The 21,742-nt window shown below is 36.2% G+C and overlaps 1 protein-coding gene across 1 annotated transcript in view; it reads right to left on the bottom strand.

The window, feature by feature from the left end:
• Nucleotides 1-293: 293 nt before the first annotated feature.
• The window catches only part of AHI1 (Abelson helper integration site 1), a 208,733-nt gene continuing 187,284 nt past the window's right edge, over nucleotides 294-21,742 (bottom strand). The window contains 3 exon segments of the mRNA XM_079146243.1: nucleotides 294-1,371; nucleotides 6,578-6,677; nucleotides 14,364-14,422. Of these exon segments, the coding sequence (XP_079002369.1) occupies nucleotides 1,369-1,371; nucleotides 6,578-6,677; nucleotides 14,364-14,422 (162 nt within the window). The 3' untranslated portion in view covers nucleotides 294-1,368.

Below are 21,742 nucleotides of genomic sequence, written 5' to 3'. Positions count from 1 at the left end.
AAATCAGAAAATCGACGCACATCTCAAAATCATGAGTTGAAACTGCAGAGAGACAAACATCTTTATTTTTAAATTATCAAGTGCATTCACAACAAGAGAGAGAGAAAAAACCAGCTTATACAAGAGTGACTCAAGCTGCCCATGCCCAGCTGTAAGCATCCAGAACAACGAAAACTTGGCAGGACCAGAACAGACCTCTGTGCTGATGGCTGAGGGCTTCAGCAGGCATCAATGCTGCTCAACACTTTTGAAATGCCTTTTTTTGTTTGTTTGAAAAAAAAAAAAAAGGTCATGTTTACCAATTTTTATGCTTCTACAACATGTGCAGGGATAAAGCCAAATATATTTTTACTAGAAATTTCACACCGGGTATACATCTGGACGAAATTTACACCTCAATGCCCAACACTTTTTCTCACTTCTTATTTTAATGGAATCAATTGTTTAATTTGGTAAATAAGTTTTTCTAATTTTATATTAGTTTTGATCTTCTTGGGGCTAAATATTTTATTGATAGCATATAACTGAGAAAAAAGAGTCAAGAACAAAAAATGAATTTTCCTATTATACCAAACTTCAAAAAGTATAGTCGCATAGTAATGACATTGTTATTTTGGAACTAAAAAATAAATAATGCAATATAATAATTTAAAAACAAATATTAAAAATAAATAATAATGCAAATATACAAATTACTTATATTCTTAAATATGAACTGTGTTTTTTTAAAAATAAAGAAATCTGGAACACTGTTGTCAGTCCAGTCAAAAATCACTTTTAGATTAGGTGTATCAAATTACATATACGATCCACTCAAAAGAAACACAAAATTTTAATTCTACAAAGCAGACTGTTTCTTTCAATGCCTTTGTCACTGGGACCATTTTGAATACACAATATTCTGAAGCTGCTTATCTTTTAAATAACATTAGTTTCAAAAGCAAACACTTCATATTCTGAGCATAACATCACACATATAACCACATTACAGATACAATAATATTGAATGATTACTTAACAGACATTCTAACAATGCAAACACTTTTTATTCACATTTGCTGAGAAGCAATGACATTTTTTTCTTTATTGGTTTTCCAACAGTGGTAATGCAATTTTGATGCAATCACCGATAATACAAGAACCAATACTTTGACCAACAACAATTACAACAATAATTTGTAACAATTACACTCAAAGGCCACATTGATTTCTCCACCCACCTCTTCTGATTTTTCATAAGGATAAAAAGTAGTGGATTCTTCCTTTCTTCCTCTGTATCTGAAAATTCTGAACTCTAAAGAGGAATGTCATTTGGTTTGTCATTTCATTTCTGTGTATTTGATTGTGTCTTCATTCTTCTTCAACTCTTTACTAAGGAGAGAAGTACACAAAAAGTACTAAACGTGTCTTTGGGTCACAACATATGTTAGTGTGCCCAGGCGACAGTACAAGTAAGAAAAAGACATTATTAACACACACACACACACACACACACACACACACACGACCAAATAAAATGAAAATACTAGTTACCTATCTTACAGCTTCTCTCTCAAACATATTGTTTCATTGTGTCATTAACAATTTAAGGCCTATTTCAGCATTGACAAATTATATAGTAAAAAACAAACTTCTCATATAGAGACTTGAAGAACTACAAACTCTGGGAAACTTTCAGAAATTAAAGGCAGGTAATTAGAGTATGTAAAGTTCTTCCTTCAGTGAAAAAAAGTCATTATAGATGATACTTCAGTGTTAGTGATTAGAAAAGATATAGACCACTTCGTTAAATAGCGTTCTTTCATTCAGTCTACGGCTGTGTCTACTTTTACAATTGGGTCAGTTATTATTTTTCAAAACTCATTTCAATTTTGACCAAGATACTGAGGGTTAACCATGCACCTAGATGCAACTTTACTATAAAACAAATTATATCATTAATGAAATCAAGAACCAGTATGCAGACGAGACAAGAAGCTGCTTCTTTAGGGATCACATGGTAGGCGCTCCACAAGTAGGGCACTGTAAATGTGTGGGCTGAACCTGGACTTTTTAGTGTAATTACCCACACAGCACTGTGGAACATCTGGACAGTATCTGTTGCAGTCTTCCCTCTAAACAGGGAGGCCATAACTTGGTGGCCCTTAGAAACAAGCTAGCTGGAGCTTGGAACGAGGGCAAGATGTGAAGGTGACTGAACTCCATTGAACACTCCCGAGAAAAGCTCTGGCTGGCATACGTGGCAGGAAAGGGTGGAGCAAACCACTCCTTAAGCGCTTTCCCTAGGGCTCAGGCAGGTCAGTGAACATCTGTGCTTTTAGGAACAGGTCCAATCTTAAGTAAATGGTGACATTATTTTTTCATGCAAGAAAAATTTACATAAAGAGAAAAAAATTGTCAGTACAAGTTTTCTGATTTTAACTATTAGATGGAGCTACACGGGTAAGCTTGGATTACATATAGAAGCCCCAAAATATGTTCAAGATAGCTCATGAAAGCACCTGAAGCTGAGTATAAAAAAATATAGACATGGCATGACAAGATACAAGATCAGCAGGGGCCATCCCTGCATCTACACAAGAAAATTATGTAAAACTTACTCAAGTTAGGGTCTGATAAAAATGGAAAAGAAAGTGTTTTTAAATTCAAATTGGTGCAGGGCACAAGTCACATAGAGACCCTAAAAACTTCTGCAAAGGACAGAGGAAGGTAGTAGGATCTTAGAGGAAGAACAACACAAAACAAAATGAGAGGAGGAGCTCGTGGTAGTGGTAAGAGAAAAAAGAAGAAGAAAAACAGAAAAGGGAAGGGGAGACAAGGGGAGAAGAACAGCTGGAAATTAGTGAGATGGATCCTGCAGGTGCAGAATATGTAGGACAAGTTAAATTAATCAGGTGGAGACTGCACTGTGAGACGTAAACAGAGAAGCCAGAAGGACGCTCAGGAGGGGGAACCAAAAAGAAATTTCACTAGAAAAAGCTGAAGTAGGCAGCAAAGAGAACGTCTTTAAGAAAAATGATTCTGACTAAGAAACACATTGGATAGAAAATGACAAAGGCTACCCATGAAGGGGAGAAAAGGGACAGAATAAAGGTACAAGAGCAGAGATGGTCAAGTGTGCACCTCTGACTACTGAAAAGCAAGAGTGGTGCTTGGCATGACATCTGCTGACAGCACAGTCACCTGCGAGCTGTGAGACAACAGGGGTCTGCTTAAGAGGGAAGAGAGATCATCTAAAACAACAGGAACAAATCCAGATCCTCCCTTCTTGGAGGCATAAGTGTCCCCACAGCTAACAGAGGAAGAAAGTAACAAAGCAAGGGCATTTTTAAAGGTATTTCAGATGAAAAGAAAAAAGAAATCTGTGTAGCAAGATTATGAAAATTAATATGAAAATAGGGTGTGTGTGTGTGTGTGTGTTATATGTAAAAAATAAGATTCAGAAAAATCCTGGGCCCTATCCCACAAGAAATTCAATCCAGTATATATTCCCTGAAGGTGAGCTTTTGTGGTCAGACACCACGTAGGTGCTGGGAGAAAATGTGTACGTGTTCCGGCCTCTGCCCACAAGCACTACAACCACTTGCAGTCAATCAGAGATAACAAATGATGGGTAACAACCACCCTGAACTTAGAGCCAGGAGACCTCATCCTAGTTCAGATACTTGGTGCTTGTGACTGAGACCCTGGTGTCTTAAGTGTAGAAAGAAGAGACTATATTATAGAATTTCTGAAATTACTTCCATTTTCAAAGAAATGATAAAGTAGTATGTATACATGAGCAGACAAATAAGAAAGTACATAAAGAAATCACTACAATCTCACCACTCAGATAACTACCATCTTCTGATGTATATATTTCAGTATTTTATGTATATAACATAAAACTATTTTATATTCATCTTTTTAACTTAAGATCTATTATATCTCCTTTCCATGTCCATAAAACATTTCCATAATATAATAATGACCACATGAAACTAGTCATTTAAATATATAACTTAATCAGCCCTTTATTCATGAAAGTTGAGCTTTTTTAATTCTGTTTTTAAAACACCTTTCCCAATTTTTATCACCTTTTAACCGAATCTTTCCATTTCTACTTGAGTATCTTCCTACAGTAGACTCCTTAAATTAAAACTGTCAGGTCAAAGTACATGAACTTTTTGTTTGTTCTGTGATGGAGTCATGTTATGACTGGACAGGCTGGCCTCAAATGATCCTCCTGCCTTAGCCTCCCCAGTCACTGGGACTATAGGCATTCACCATTGTGCCTGGCTATATACAAATTTTGAGAACTTTTCATTAAAAAATGTAACAAACTGTCCTTCACAAAGAACAGGTCGATCTTATACTATTACCAACAGTGTAAAAGGATACCCACTTACCCATATTTTTGTCAGTATTGGATATCTGAATTTTGAAATTTGCTACCATTTTGTGAGGGGGAAAAACATGTTATTTTATGGTTTTAATTTGCATTAAATTTGATCACTGGAAGGTAAACACTGTTCATGTTCATTACCACTTATTTCTTTGTCCTGTGTACATCCTTTGACAATTTTTCTATGGATGCATTTCTTTTCCTTAGTATCTTAGAGCTTTCTGTGTGTTATGGGTATGAATCCTGTATGCAGGATTCTCCATTCCAGGTTATTGCTCATTTAAAAATTTTATGGCCTTTTTTCTTTTTGAAATGCCTAATTTTAAAGTTTCTATTACTTAAATTTAAAAATCAGTTTCAAAATGTTTCCTAGCTGGGGACAGAGGTATACGCCTATAGTCCTAGCTACATAGGAGGCTGAAACAGGATGATTACTTAACTCTAGGAGTTTGAGGCCTGCCTCAGCAACAGCACAGACACATCTCAACATCTCAATGTTTTCTAAATCTGGTATCAATGTTTAACCCATGATTATACAACTATTCATACATATGCTTTCTGTACAATTACATTTTTTTTTTACAATTAAAATATTTTTGAATCGGGGTGCTATACCACCAAGCTACAGCCCACCCTTTTTAGCTGCCCAGGCTGTCCTTGAACTTCAGACTCTCCTGCCTTAGCTTCCTGAGTAGCTGGGATTACAGTCATGTGCCACTGTACCTGGGGCTACAAATGAAATTTAAAAATACTTTATGGAGGGGTTGGAAATTTAGCTTAGTGGCAGAGTGCCTGCCTATAGGCCCAAGGCCCTGAGTTCAGTCCTCAGCCCTGAAACAAAAACAAAAACAAAAAAATAAAAATACTTTATGGAGTTGAGCTGATGGCTACCAGCTACTCAGGAGGCCGAGTAAGGAGGATCAAGTTTGAGGCTAATCTGTGCAACTTAGTGAGAATCAAAATAAAAATAAAACTCAAAATAAAAAATAAAATGATTGGGGATGCAGTTCAACGCTGGTTCAGTCCCCAGTACCACGCACAAACAAAAAGAAAAAACAACAACAACAACAACAACAACAACAACAACAACAAAAAACGAAGAATACATATGGGAAATTTGAATTCATTTTCAGGAGAGGGATAAAATCATACATGTGGACATGAACAGAGGGCTATAACATTTCACTTTCAACAAATCAACTTGATTTCTTTCTTTTTTTTGGATACTGGGGATTGAACCCAGGGGCACTTTACCACTGAGCTACATCCCAAGCCCTTTTCATTTTTTATTTTAAGATTGTCTCACTGAGTTGCTCAGGGCCAGGTTAAATTGCCCAAGCTGGACTCAAACTTGTGATCCTCCTGCTTTCACCTCCTGAGTTGACGAGATTACAGGCATGGGGCACTGAGACCAGGCAGGCCAATTTTACTTCTACTTAAAGAGAAAATAAGATCTTTTGCTAGGATTTATTCCCAAGTCCTTCATGACCTACCAGAAAATGTCATTCAAACACACCTCTCCACTCTCCTATCTCAGAGGCGAACACAATTTCGCATTTCTTTAGGACTCAGGGGTTATGCCCCAGGTTCCCACACCTTGAAGGGCTCCTCCACAGGTGGTTCTACTCTCTGAATTTGTGAATGTTCTTGTCACTAGCCTCTTTATAAGGATCTTCTTCATACCCAGGGCTTCCTACTAGTTACTGCTCAGTCTTTCCTTTGGAGTTTTGAAAAGGAAGGTTATTCTGACAGTCTTTTCCTTTGAGGTTAATGACGCTTAATTTATGTTTCCAGGACTCTCCATCAAAACTATTGTTGGGTGTGGTGGCACACACCTGTAATCCCAGTGATGTGGGAAGCTGAGGCAGGAGGATTGCAAGTTCAAGGCCAGCCTCAGCAACTTAGCAAGGCCCTAAGCAACTTAGTGAGACCCTGTCTCAAAATTAAAAAAATGAAAAGGGCTGGAGATGTGACCCTGTGACTAAGCCCCTTGGTTGGATCCCCAGTAACAAACAAACAAAAAACCCAACTATATTCTCCAAGGCCACAAACGGCCTGTTGGCCATAAATCCCAAAGGGCATTTATCAGTCCTTATATCACTTCTCTTCTCTCTGGCATTTGTCATTGCTGACCGTACCTTCCTAAGTCTTTCTCAACTGACTGTACAACACAACTTTTGGTTTTCCTCTTACCTCTATTAGGGTGACTTTTCGGCTTGTTTGCTCATTCTTCTTCACCTGCAAGTCCGTTCTGTGTCCTCGGTCCTCACGGCTCTGTTCTTTGCCCATTTCACTACAGGAGTCAAAGACAGGGACAAGGAGCAGTTTAAGAAAGCTGCTGATATAATTCAGAGGAAGCTTTGATCTGGGGAAGGGGCAGTGGGAATGAAAAGGAGGATAAACGTGAGGATCTGAGTAAGAAAACTGTGTGGTTGAACTGTACGAGGGATTATCTATGGGAGAGAGAATTGCTCTTTTCTTAACCTCCATGAAGGGAGAAGAATAAAACAAATTTCATCTGTTCTCTGAAAAAACATTTGATGCTTGGGAAACCCAAAAAGTTTTATCAACTTAGATGGAAACACACACACATACACATGTAAACATACAGAAGAGTCTTCAAAGCCAGAAAGAAGAGAAGGAAGTTTGTGCATATGAGAGCTATAACATCCTGACGTGTTGAATGGGCAATGGAGCCTTTCAAATAACCCAATGGTAACAGTCACAAAGTTATAAAACCATGTAACTGTAGTTACATACTGGTGCATTTATGTTAGGAAAAAAAACATAAAAATAATGAAACAGGGGAAACTGAAAAAAGGAGACCACATCTTTCCTTTAGAATGTCCAGGAATAATGGGAAACACTGAAGTAGAGCTTAAAGAAGATGTAAGAATTTCAAAATCTGGTAATTAGTAGGACTGAACAGGGATCTTATGGGTGAAACTATATTCTCTCAAAATTCATGTTAAAGCCCTAACCCCTAATGTGACTGCATTTGGAGATAGGGACCCTTAGGGAGGTAATTAAAATTAAATAAGGTCATGAGGGTAGGGCCCTAACCCAATATGACAAGCATCTTTTCGTTTTTTATTTTTTCATAGAAACAATTATTAAAAACCACATTTAAAGTTAAACTACATCATTTACAACATGTATAGTAATGACAAATGAGATGCCTACATGATTTTTGCCAATATTGACACTAACTTAAAAAATGCCTCTCATTGTTAGACCTTTCTCTAATAAGACACAATACAGAGGATCTGTCAAAAAAACATTTGAAAAATGGATGTTTTTCTATAACTACATTTATTAAGGTTTGCCATCATATCCTATCAACAGATTTTACATATGTAGAAACTGAATTGTGTTATTGTAATACTACAGAGTAGTATCAAAATTGTATACCTTTATTCTTATAAGTAGCATAAAATATTATTGAATATAGCTATGGTCACACATATTATGCCAGCAGATCTGAATGTGTAGTTAACAAGTTTTGAAAATTTAATTAATTTAGATTTTCCTTCTAAGCACATTGTTTTTCTTATTGGTTCTTTTTAGTCATATGTGACAGCAGAATTCATTTTGATATAATTATACAAGCATGGAATATATCTTATTCTAGTTAGAGTCCCATTCTTATGGATATAAATGGTGGTAGGATTTACTGTGTTGTTTTCATATTTGTACATGGCAAAACTATGTCAGATTCATTCCACTGTCTTTCCTTTGCTTATCCCCACTCCCTTTTTTCCATTCCTCAATATCTAATCTGCTGCACTTCTATTCTTCTCCTCCCCTATCCTCCTTATTGTGGGTTAGCTTTCAACTATTAGAGAAAACATGTGACCTTTGGTTTTTTGGGACTGGCTTACTACACTTAGCATAATAGTCTCCAGATCCATCTATTTGCTGGCAAATGCCATGAAGTTAATTCTTCTTTACGGCTGAGTAATACTCTATTGTGTATATATATCACATTTTTTAAGGTACCCCCAAGTTTGTGGTATTCTTTTATGGCAGCCCTAGAAGTAATTAAATGAAGTAATTAAAATGAAGTCAAGATGAGTGAGAATGGAAAGGTTACAAATTATAAGAATAAAACCTAATGAAGTTCACCCTTTCGGCTTATCTCCAAGGAAACAATATACTAGCTCTGAAGTAAAATCTCAAATGTCTGTGGAAGCCAGGGTGATAAGGTAATAAGGGAAGCAAGCCAAGGATAATACTAACAGCAATAACAATATAGTGGACTGTGGCAAACTGGAGAGCAGATGACCCATGTAAAGGGGAAACTTCACTATTTCAACTCCAGCTGATAGATGTCATGAGAAAATGCAGAACTGTGGTCTAGAATTTTGAATTATTTTCAAGGAAAGTCAGACATTTCCATTTCTTATAGGTCAAAACTTCTAGTATTTGGATGAATAATAAAATCACACATAAACACACTGAGGCCTTAACTAAAAATATCAGGACTCTGCGTGGCTCACAGCCCTGGTTTCTGACCTCTGTGCCAGGTGTATACATTTGCTGGCCAGAGGGTGTGCCATGAACTTCCACATTTTTATGTCTAGCTCCTATTATCCCCCCTGATTTCTAGGTTGTTCTTTTCTTGTTCATCCCATCTCTATATGGTTGTAGAAGCTTAAAATGCTGCCATACATTTTTAACTTTTCCTGATCACAGGGGAAGATCAGACAGTAGTGATCCTGTTCTCTTTTCATCTCTGCCAATCTATTAAAAAGCTGCCTTGCAAATACATATAAAATCTGACCTTTTGCTGAAAGCCAAAATGGAGCAATCAGGACCAGATTTACCTTTAATCTAAAACAACAACAAGAAAAGCTAGACAAAATATAAGAAACAATAATTTTCAAGATACTGACTCACAAGCAATTAAGGACAATGATCCCTCAAAGAAGGAAAATGAATATGATAAGCATACAACGTGGTGTCTTGAGGATTTCCAGGTAAGGTCCTAGGAAGGAGACTCCCTTAATAAGAACTGAGACTCTGGGGAGCTCAAGTTGGCTAGAGTTCACAGAATGCCAGAAAAGGAGAGGAAGAGAACTTCATGGTGAGAGAGCCTGAAGATCTACAAAGGTTCCTCTTCACGTACTCAGCAGAGTACTAACAAGCACATGCACCTGAAGACATTACCGTAGGCCAGAACAGTGCCTATTCCCACGAGCAATGAGCAAAAGTTCTCCCTGAGAAAGCCCAGACATTGGACATATAGGACTAAAACTTGAAATCCACAAATTATAAAGGAAATCATTTCTAAGGAATGAAAGTATGAGAACAATGTCATACTAAGTGGAAAATATCAGTAAAGAAGTAAAACATTGTATAAACATTGATGTGGCTATGCCACTGTAGTAAATAGAAAATATCAGTAAAGAAGAAGTAATATTACATCTATAAATATTCTTCCATAAAACTGAAAAACTGGGAATTCTTTCCAACTCATTCCAGGAGACCAGTATTATCCCATTATCAAAAGTAGACTGAGAAAAAACCAGCAGATACAAAATCAGAGGGCAGACAGTACTTAATAGATGTAGGAAAAGCACTTGACAAAAATCTAACATCTATTCCTGCTAAAAACTGCCAACAAACTAATAAATGAAGAAAACTACTTGGTAAAAGGTATTTATAAAAAACACATGGTAACATAGTTCTTCAATGATGAGAGCGAATGCTTTCCTACTCATTTCCCACAAAACCAGGAACGACAAGAATGTGTTCTCTTATCGTTTCCAGTCAACTTCATACTGAAATTTTACCAGTGCAATAAGGCAAGAAAAGGAAATAAAGAACCACCAGATTGTGAAGGAAGAAATAGAATAGTTTTGTTTTGCATGGTAGTCTATATAAAAAATCTGGGAGAATCTACTAAAAAACTACTAATACTGACAAGTGAGGTTAGTAAGGTGGCACAATGCAAAATCAATATTCAGCAACCAGTAGCATTTCTATAAGCTAGCAACAAACAATCATAAATTGAAATTTAAAAGCAATTTATTTCTACATGAAATATATAGGAAGAGAGCAACCAAATACATTCAAGACCAATACACTGAAAACTACAAAACTTCACTGAGAGAAATTAAGGATAGTGTAGAATTAAGAGAAATTTGTTAACGTGTCTATTTTTCCAAAACTAGTTATGGATTTAATGCAATAGCAGTTGAAATTCCAGTAGGCTTTCCTGCAGAAATTGACAAGCTGATTCCCAAAATTATGTGGAAATGCAAAAAAACCTTAAATAGCCAAGCCAACTTGGTAAATGAAAAACCTAGAGGACTAATACTACCTGATTTCAAAACATATTATAAAACTATCTTAATCAAGATAATGTGATAGTAGCATAATGTAGTCATCGCAGTGAAGTGTATCAAAAATAGTCCAAATATAGACCTGCATAGATATTGACTTTCAATAAGTATGCAAAGGCCATTCATTAAGTTGAGATAGGATTATTTTTCAACAAAATGACATGAGAACAACTGCATATCTAAATGTAAAAAACAAACAAGAATGCCCAAAACAAAAAATAACAACCAAAAAAAGAAAGAAAAAAATGAGAATTCTGCTCCAAACCTCAAACTGTACACAAAAACAAATGCAGCATGATGTCTCCTAGTCCCACCTTCCAATCATCTGCTGCTCCCCAATTCCCTCACACTAGATTCTTTAAGAGCATAATTTCTAGCCTGATATTTTTCTCTTTGCAAATCCCCAACCCCAAACCAATTAGTGATTTTCCTCCCACCGCCCCCGCTCCCCCTTCGCTAGCTTCTCCTATCTTTACTGTGATTTGCTTCTTCAGTCTGAAATACCTGCTTCCTTCCTGCATCACAAGCAAATGCCCCATTGATGTCAAAGCTCAATTTAAGCCTTACTCCCTGCTACGGCCTTCCCAAGCTACTTGACTCCTCTTTTTCTGTAATTACGACATGTTTCACACCATTTTCTACCCAATTATATACTTTGTTTCCTTCTATTTCCTCATTTTCCCTGTGATACTTTTTTATATCTCTCAATGCACCAAGCTCAGAGCTGAGTACTCTGTGGTGTCACATGGAACAATGGATGGTTTTGGTTTCAGAAACGGAGGATGACAAGCAAGATAAAGGCTGAAAATTGGATAATAAACAACTTAGAAAAGTTGCAAGTGATCCTTATGTAGAAAAAAGAAATAAGCCTAGAATAGGAATGTTATAAAGATGGATAAATATATATAGTGGAGAGGTGATGGGTTACTTGGCACTGATGACTGTGCTATATAGTTCATTTATTTAGTTGGCATTTGAGTATTTAAAAATAAAGGACTTCAGTAAGATTGATCATCTGAATTAATCTCTCTGACCAAAGCTTTTAGTGGCATAAAGCCTTCTAATGTTAACAACCAGAAAAACAAAACTCAACAAAATTCAATATAGAATATGTGAATACCTAGGGAATTCTAGTATTACTTATTAAGGATTTTATAGAAACTTCATTACAAACTCCAACTTGGGCATCAGTTAATAAATGAAGAACATACATGAGGTACAAAAGGTGAAAATTCGAGACTTTCAAGAAAATTAAGCTATAAAAGTTTCTCATTGATATCCTAAAAATAAAGTGTGGCTTTATTAAAATGAATGTAAGTGTGCACAGAAGTGACTGGACCCCCCCCCCACACACACACATACACACAAAAAGAATAAGATAAGAAACAAACAAAAAATTAACATTTTTCCATTTACTTGGGTACAATGGACTCATTTTAGGTATATTAAAGAAATAAAGAACTGACTGTACATACCAGGCTACAGTATTCTATCATCAACCTGACAACTTAATTCATTCTTACTTCTAAGAAATTATAAGTACAGAGAGAGCCCAAAGACTTTAGATAAACTGGTGCATATGGACATACCCGATCTTATGAAACTAAAAAATTTCAGAAAGTTCTTAGGTGAGTTCTGTGCAAAAAGAGAAGCTAAGCTACCCTGACAACCTTTAAAAACTGAGATGTCTGTGACACTGAGCTTTAATTTGGAGGGCATGGTATGGATCTGTGTATCAACTGAGAATAGCTACTCAATTCAGTCAGAGTGTGGTATATGTCTATACACGCTTTCATTTACATAATATTTAGTAAATAGTTTTGTTTCTTTGTTTTTGTTTTTGAAGTCTTGGGGATTAAACTCAGGGCCTCAAGGACAAGCTAGGCAAGTGTTCTACCACTGAACTATATCCCCAGCCCAAGTTCTAAAAAATTTTATAAAACATGTTCAAAGACAGATCATTGTTCCTCAAAGGTATTAATATGGTTATTGATTTGGTTGCTGAAACAGTCAGTCCTTCTATCAGTTTATTTTCTATATGTGTAATTTGTCATTGGGAATAAGCTCTTTAGGGTCAGTGACTATACTATCTACTATTATGTAAAATTTAAATTTTCATAAATTAGAACTAAAAACATACTTAGCAGATAAAAACAAAAAACTGAGAGACCTGGGGTATGTGTCTGTACTGTGGGACAGGTAGAGAGAGAGCATGGAAAGAAGAGCAGACTGGAATCAAGAGGACCTGTGTTCTTGTACTGCATCTGCCACATACCACATCCAGGAACCCAAGTCATAGGCTTTCAGACCTTTTTTTCCTCTATTGGTAAAACAGGGGTCAGGATACTGTACAGTCTCTCTCTCAGAGATGTTGTGAGGATCAAATGTGAAAACGTGGGTGAATGTACTCTGAAGCTATACAGGGCTAAATATATATTTATCAAGTAGATCTTATCTTTCAACAACAACAAAAAACCCTACAAAATGATACCTTCCTAAGGAGCCTGTGGATCCTGAATCCAGTTAAAGAAGAGACAAACAAAAAACCAAGTATTCTGAGAATCAGGAGATTTAGGTCTTGGTCCAGACTCTGATTAAGTGTGTGCTTTGCTCTACTACAAAAACAGAGATTATAGAAAGAATTTCTAAGGTATCGTCTAGGTTATAATTTTGTGACTCTTTTAAAGCCCATTTAAAAATTACACATCTTGCATCTGTAGAATGAAATACTGTCTTGTGAAAAACTGTGTGGCTTTATTTGACAATTCCAGTAAACTACTGTAATTTGAATCAGAACTTTTTGAAAGAGAGACAAATTATTCTTCAAAGCCTCAAAGTACATAGCAGGGTTAATTTGAATTAATGCTTTCCTGCAGGAAATTCAGCAGGGATTGTGTGTGCACATGTCAGTAAGCATGCACCCATGTGTGTATTGGGGGTGGTGGAGGGCACATCACAGTCATTACACTCATATTTTGTTAGTAATATAGTATGAATGTGCAGTTTGGGCTTAATATTAGGTCCAAAGGATAATCTTAAATGACAAAAATTGAGAAATGTTTTGGGAAGGTTTTGATGTAAAATTTTTTGAGATTAGATGGATTTTCTTTTTTATGTATTGTGACATAGTAAGTTCCAAAAGTATCTATATATAAAGCCTTCCCCAGAGATCTTTTAAATACCTCAAAATAAGTTACTCAAATTTGTTAAGCAGTTAGAGACAATATACAATGATGATGAGCTGAGTATTAGTCTTTTTATTAAATGCCTCAATATAGGCATTAAATAATTTTATTTTACCATATCACTTCTTTTCAGCTGATGTTATTTCAATATGTTACTCAAACAAAAGTAAATGACAAAACAGGTCCTTGAAAGTTTAGTGTGCTATTATTTAATGTCAATTATTATGGCTTTGAAATAAGACACATTCTCAAGGTCCAACAAATTTTCACTTCAGTGTAAACTCGTTAAACTCATTTCAAAATCATTTATCTGAATTTTAACTTGTAGTATGATCATATGCAAGAAAATAGGAAATGGAGAAATTATCCTAAAAAACAGTAACAAGAAACAGACACAAACCTTAACTATTTATCACTGCAAATTATTTAGAAAGAGAAGTTGCTTACTGTGTCACTGATTGTGAGCCCAGCCTGAAATCCTGGGACTTGTCCTTATTGACTGACTGCTGTGGAAGAAGAAAAGTAGTTAGTCAAAAATGAGGGAAGAAAACCCAGTCAATATTCACATGCTGAAAACCTGCCAACTTCTTGAATGAGGAGAGGACATACCCGTTCTGAATAAGAATGTCTATGTCAGAATGCAATGTCTATCAAGAAAAATATTCACTCTTCTGGAAAACCAAGGAAGCAGTTCTCCTGATATTGCAAGCCCTCTTTATAAACAAAATTGGTTTTCAGATGTATGGCAAAAAATATGGCTTGTTTATCAGTCTAAATATTTTGTGGTATATTATAAATCTAATATTATGTGGTGTATTACAAAAGTGCTATCCTTATCTTTCAACATTGCATCTTTCCTTTGTTATCTTGAGTAGTTTCCATATTTTTATAGTGATTCTTATGGAACTGTGTGCAAGATTTTGAATTTGAAAGTTCTTTAAATCTTCTACAAAATGTGTTCAGTGTATCTTGTTTTATTAATGGCAACTTCGTGAGAAAAACAAATAAGTACTTTCTGTGGTACCAAATTATACTCTTGAGTGTTGGATGCTTCTAGAATAAATACGAGCTCCAAATGAAAGTGTACTGTGGGAAACAGTGTTTGAATGATAAATAGTATTTTATAAATCAATCCAATGTTGCTATAAAACAGACTGCAAAAGGTTTTTAAAGAGAAAATTAGATGTTATGGAAAGGATCCATTTCGTATTTCCCAAGAAAATATATATTGTTATTAAAATTTTCAATTATATATGGGGTAGACATCTACATAATTATTTAAATTTAAAAATTCAGAAAACAAAACAAAATAAAATGAAATGAAAGAAAAGGATTACAACCTTTTCTTTCAGTCTTGATGAGTAACTAATGCTTTCCCAGTGTTACCTCTAAAGAAGTTCATTTTGCCTTTTAGATTTCCTCCTTTGAAATTAGATTTCTGCAAGATTTGGCACTGAGTATTTTTAAACAAGTATTACTTTGCTTATTATAAAGATTTCAAGAGGATGTTATGCTTTTCTGCATCATAATTATGTGATTATTATTATTAGCCATATAACTTTAAATCAAGCAATTAATAAAGAATTAAAGAATGAGAAGACTTTAGAGGTTAAAGGTGGGTATTGTAGTAAGTGACCCCCAACAACAAAAGAATCAATGACTCCTTGATTTTTCTCTAGGGAAGTTGATTAGACTCAGTTGAAATGTGCTTTGAAAAGAACTACATACAAATGGAAAATTTCAAATTCAAGGATTAACGCAAATTGCAGAATAGTCTGTCTGCTCTCACCCAATAGAGCAACAAGCAAAGAAAACCATCAAAACTTAACTCACAAAGCATTAATCATCAACATAATTTCTCTGGTTCCTTTACAGGCTTATGAAATAAATTCCAAACACAGTAATCAAATTAAAGGTAAGATGCTTTATTCTTTACATGAATTAAGTATTTCTGTCTTTGTGCTCATGATAAGTGCAACATCTTACCACAGATAGATGTCATGTATATGAAACTTGGTAAAACTACCAGATTTTTTAAGAAAAGAACTTGACATATAGCTCTGATCAGATATTATTATCAATTTGAGCCTATTCAAGAGGTCCAGGGGAGAGAAGTCAGACTGCATTATGCATCACTGTTAAGTCAAGGCTATATACCATGTTGCCATGTGCAGGTCTTACCAATCCTGCCTGTAACAGTTTGTTCATTTGCAATGGATGCTGTGATATCCTCAGAAAGTTTGTTTTAGGTAGGTTGTTCCCTGCCATCTTTTCTACTGTGTTACTACATTACTATGACTGACACACCCAATTCCTTTTTTATGATGTAAAAAATGGCTTAGCCTATCTTCAAATCCTATAAATTCTAAATTAGTAAGGGATCCATATTTCAAAGTTTTAACTTATTTGCAAAGGACACTTATTTAATTAGGACCAATACTTCACTTCTAAACACCTTTACTCACTCATTCCTTGGTCTCAGCAGCAGCGCCATATGGGTAGTGACTCATGGAGGCAGAAGGAGGGGGAAGAAGGAGGTGTCTCTGTGAGCTGTTTTATTTTATCTTTAAACAAAAAAGCCCCCAAGGCTGCAATGCGATCAGCCCATAAATGCCCCCCCATCATCAACAAGGCCAAGGAGCATGACTGCCCTTCTTTCCCTCCTTTCCACACACACCTCTCAGACAGTTGTTTTGTGACTTCGTTTCCTCTTCATGGATACCCTTGATTTGGAGAGGAGGGGATGAAGAGAGGAAGATGAGCAAAGCGAAGAAGATGAATGAAAGGAGCAGAATCTAGAGACTCTTACTTCCCAAACCCTCACAACTTCTTAGGGATGCTTTTCAATTTAGATGCAATGAGACTTAAACATGAAAGAATGATTAATGAAATGATTTTAAATGCTTCCACTGATTATGTGAAAATTCATCAAGAGAAAACAACTCATAAATTGCTTCATAAAAGAGAAATGGGCCATGCAAACAACTAACCCAAATATTTCTATAAACTTGGAGAATGAACATAAAATCAGATAAATGTTTAATCAATGCAGGTTGTAGCTAGCACACCAGCTTTAAATAAGGCAAATATATTACATGGTATAGCTCATTTTAATATGCAGTTTATATACCTGCTCATATATCTATCTTTTCCAAATAATATGTATAGCTTGCTTATATCTGCTTTTTAGGAATTTTTAAAAAATGATGCATGAGAGGAAAAATGTCAAGGTTGGTAGTTAAATTCTAGTTCTGGTTCTGTTAGTAACTCTGTGAGGCCTGAGTAAGTCACTTAACCTCTCTTGGTTTTTTTTTTTTTTTTTCCCCTTGGGAAGGAATAAGGGGGCTTAGCATAAAAGCACAAGCTATCATAGCACCATTCTCTTATTTTGCAGATGAGGAAATGGAGGCCCAGAGTTCCAACAATACAGAAGTAGTCTGAAGGTTATGCTAGTGTTTTCAAACTGATGTAATAGCAAACTTCTTTCCAATACGACTTTGTTTGAAAGTCTCATATATAAATAAACATGAGAAAATAGAATCACTCTGGGTGAAATTAGGGCTTGCATGGCCTGGCACCCCCTGAGTACCCAGTCCTATCCTGAGAGCTCTCTATAGACAACAGTTTGAAAACCACTAGACTAGGTGAACTCTTACAAGGTTTCCTTGATTGCTAAATTCTGTTTCAAGGAGCACAGTTTGGAGTTGATTTTGATTTTAGAATTTATTACTGATGATGTATCTGATTTATTTGATGCTAAATCCTTCAACTATAATACTCTCCCTTTAAAAAAAAATCCTCTGCATTGAGATGTGATTTCTAGAACCATATTTGTAACAGAGCAAAGACCACTTTGATTTCATGATTATAGTTTTGGATACTTATCATGCCAAAACCAAAACCTAATACATACGGAGTCCCACTCTAAGAGCTTTGCACTGTGTTAGACACCCTATGGATGCAAACCTGAGTGAGCAGGAGCCCCTGTTCTCTGAGAGTGCATGACCATGAGGAAAAGGTGTGTAAATAACCAACTAGGGGGAGGGAAATGCATGGAAATAAAGGAAGAGAGGCCTCAACTTAGGAATGGAGGTTTTTGAGAAGGATTCAGAGGACTGAGCATCTAACTGGATCTGAGGGGGTGAATGACATTCTGATAACTGGAGAAGGAAAAAAAGGTAACAGTTTGAGAAAGCAGAGTGAGCAAAGGTTTGAGGGATGTGTCTTTAAAGGCAACATACTCAGAAGGATGGTTTGGAAGATAAGGAAAAACAGGTCAAAACTTCTACCATTGAGCAGTAAGACCTACATTAAAAACTTAAAAGAGAACTGGACTCCACGAAAAATACAGAACCAATTAAAGTTGATTTCTGTGCTGACATATCACATGATTTGCTTTCTATTTTAAGAAGGTATCTCCAGCAGGCAGGTAAAAGGCACATTACAGACTGGACAATGGAAGAATGGAGACTGCTATGGGCAGAGAGCAGGGGATGTATCAGGCAGTAGCTTTTATACAGCACCATTCTCCCCAAGTTCTCTTTCTTCAGTTCGCTCTTAAAATATTCATGTTCCTTTAGTCCCGCCTTCTATATTTACCCTTTTCCTTCTCTAAACTCCTCTATTCCTATGTAACAAGTACATTTACACTAAGGATTTCCAAATAAAAAGTCTGAACCCAGATCTTGTGTTTTCTTCAAAATGACTGGGCAATTGTTTTGCTTTTCAGTTAAGCTAGTTTCAGCACAACAGTTTATCTGAAAACACACTTGATCCATCCATCTCATCAAAACACCTTGTAAACCTGAGCTTCCAGCAAATCTCTCCTGAGTCTCAGGCCTGTAGGATATCTGCAACTGGCTACTGCACACCTTCTGTATTTTAAATTCTTAGATGTTCAAATGAAAACCCTACAATTCTTTTCCTTCACATGGATTTAGTCACCAAATTCTTGCTCCTCATTATTGCTGGCTTGGATTATTGCAACAGCCCCCACTGGTCTTATTTCCTAACTGCTTTTTCCAATCTATGCTTTTTGGGGGTACCAGGGATTGAACTCAGGGATACTCGACCACTGAGTCACATCCCCAGTCCTAATTTGTGTTTTTATTTAGAGGCAGGGTCTCACTGAATTGCTTAGTGCCTCTCTTAGGCTGAGGCTGGCTTCGAATTCGAGATCTTCCAGCCTTAGTCTCCTGAGCTGCTGGTTTTGATTAAAGGCTTATGCCACTGAACCTGGCTGCTTTTTTCAATATTTACAGAGTTTCTAGATGAGCTTATTTGGTCTTTGTTGGTGTCAGGGACTGAGCCAATGCTAAGCATAAAAACTAAACACATGCTCTACTGTTGAGCTATATACCCAGACCTAGAATGAGCTTTAGGATGCTTCAAATGGCTTCCTCCTATTCTCAGAATAAATTCCTGCTCTTTAATATGACATACAAGGACCCTCTTGATTCTGTTCATTTTTTTCAGGTTCAACTCTTTCTCCTTTCAACCTTGCATCCTGAGCTCCAGCCATGATGCAATATTGAGCCAGGTTAGACTTTTGCACATGTTCTCTCTTTCTTTCTTTTTTTGGTTACTGGAGATTAAACTCAGGGGCATTTAACCACCAAGCCACATTCCCAGCCCTTTTTACATTTTATTTAGAGACAAGGTTTCACTAAGTTGCTTAGGCCTTGCCTAATTGCTGAGACTAGCTTTGAACTTGTGATCTTCCTGCCTCAGGCTCTGGAGCCGCTGGGATAACAGGTGTGTGCCACCATGCCTGGCTGCATGTGCTATTCAAATGTATTCCTTAAAAACTATATGGTTCCTCTTAAAAATCAATTCACCTACTTCTCAACAAATGGCCTCCGAGTTTCCCACCACTATCCTTTTATTGTTTATATGTTTAGTTTTTTGACACTTTAACACTAAAGTCACTTTCGCCCATTAGATTAAATGCAGATCTATTTCTGATTTACTGACCGTCTTACCATCCAGGCTCTATTCTAACATAGTGCCTAGAAAAAGAACAGGCATTCAATATGTTTTAAATGATTAAGCAATGAAGATGCCAAAGCAGGTGGGGGAGAGAGGATGGGGAATCATGGGTAAGGGCCAGAAGAATGTGAGAGGGAAAAATGACCAAAAACTCAAGTAGAGAGGTTTGCCATAGAAAGGTCACTTCTTTTTTCGATACCCTAAAACAGTCACAGAAGGAGAGTAAAATTATAGAAATATAGAGAAAGTGGGTTGAAAATTTGAGGGAGTTCATTTTAAATGGCATCTCTTCAAGAAATCAGGAGCCAAAGTTAACTTGGAGTAAGAGGTTAGCAGCTTCAGAAATTATTTTTTGATCAGGTGCCACAGAGAACTGGGGTATGAGTCAAACGGAAAGAAAAAAAAAAAAAAAAAAAAAGATGACAAAGACCATGGCCTCACTGATGCAATCAATCACAAACCCAACATAGAGACAGGCAAATGTGATTTTTTTTTTAAAAAGCAATGATTAAACACCAGAGCAGAAGTGAGAAAAATGGACAGTTTGCTCGTAGGCTGGGGGCTGGTGAAATGAGTTACACATTCCAAGTGGTCTTCATGCTCTGGCATCAAACTGCTAAATAAAGCTGTTTCCATGCACTTATTTCCCAGCAGTCTCAAATGATCTGGTTTGGGAAGAACGAAATCTTGTAGATAACTGAGATTGCAGGAAACACCAGAACGTCACCTCATATTTTACAATTCCTGCAAACTGAGCTATCATTTAGATTATTCATTTCCTCTTTTGGATCTGAACTATCCCTACCACTAATCCCCATCACTAGAGAATAGTTCTTCCCAAATCAGGTCAGTGGCACCACCAGGAAATCCTCTGTGTTAAGATAAGTATGCAAGAGGCGCTATTCAATACATTTACAGTGGTGGGGAAGCAGTAACAGGTTTTAGAAAGCGAAAAGACTTATAAGTACAAAAAAGTTTAAGTAAAAGTTATTAAAGCAAATTTCTTCCAATAGTTTGAAAAAGATATTATTGTATGAATGCTTTGTCTGGATAAAAGACACTAGGTTCTTCCCTTTTTATGTTACCTAAAGGAGAACCATATCAAAATAGTTATCATTATAACCACAGTAATAATAACCAGAACATTATTAGCACAGGGCTAATTTTCCATTGTTTATACAAAGATGAGCATAGTTAATTTCTTAAGCAAAGGAAATAAACAGTAGTCAATAAATATTTAAAATTAATTGACATATTTTGTATCTACTCATCACCTGGAGCCTCAAACAGCTGGATCCATCTTTATGTGACAACCCCCACCCTTGTCCAGGGCTTCATACACATTAGGCAAGTGTTCTACCACTAAGCTGTAGCCCAAGCTCTTGTTTTTAGGCAGAGGGCTGTATAACTTCAACATCACTGCTCCTACCCTTGCAGGTAATGCAATAATAAAAGCAAAATTTCATTAACAAAATCTTAAAATGAAAAAAATTGTAATTTAATGGAAAAACTCTTATTCTAATATATATATATCACATATTAAAATAGAACAATGATTCTTAACTTGGAAGTTAGGGGGATTATTTTGACCCTTAGGGAAATTTGTCTGGAACTTATTTTTAATTGTAATGACTGGGAAGAGATGCTTCTGGCATCTTGTGAGTATAGGCCAATGATGCTGTTAAACATCCTACAATGAACATTTCGCCAATAGCAAAGACTTATCAGTCCCAAATGCCAATAGTGCCAAGGCTGAGAAACCCTCAAGTAAAGTGGCTGACAAAGCAAGAGGACGGCAGAGCTACGCTCTTAGAGAACTTCCAGAAAAAGGTCATGCT

Source organism: Sciurus vulgaris, assembly GCF_902686455.1.
Source record: "Sciurus vulgaris genome assembly, chromosome: 7".
Taxonomy (NCBI): domain Eukaryota; kingdom Metazoa; phylum Chordata; class Mammalia; order Rodentia; family Sciuridae; genus Sciurus; species Sciurus vulgaris.
Note: the sequence above shows the minus strand (reverse complement) of the source record. Positions and strands in the feature narration are given on the sequence as shown.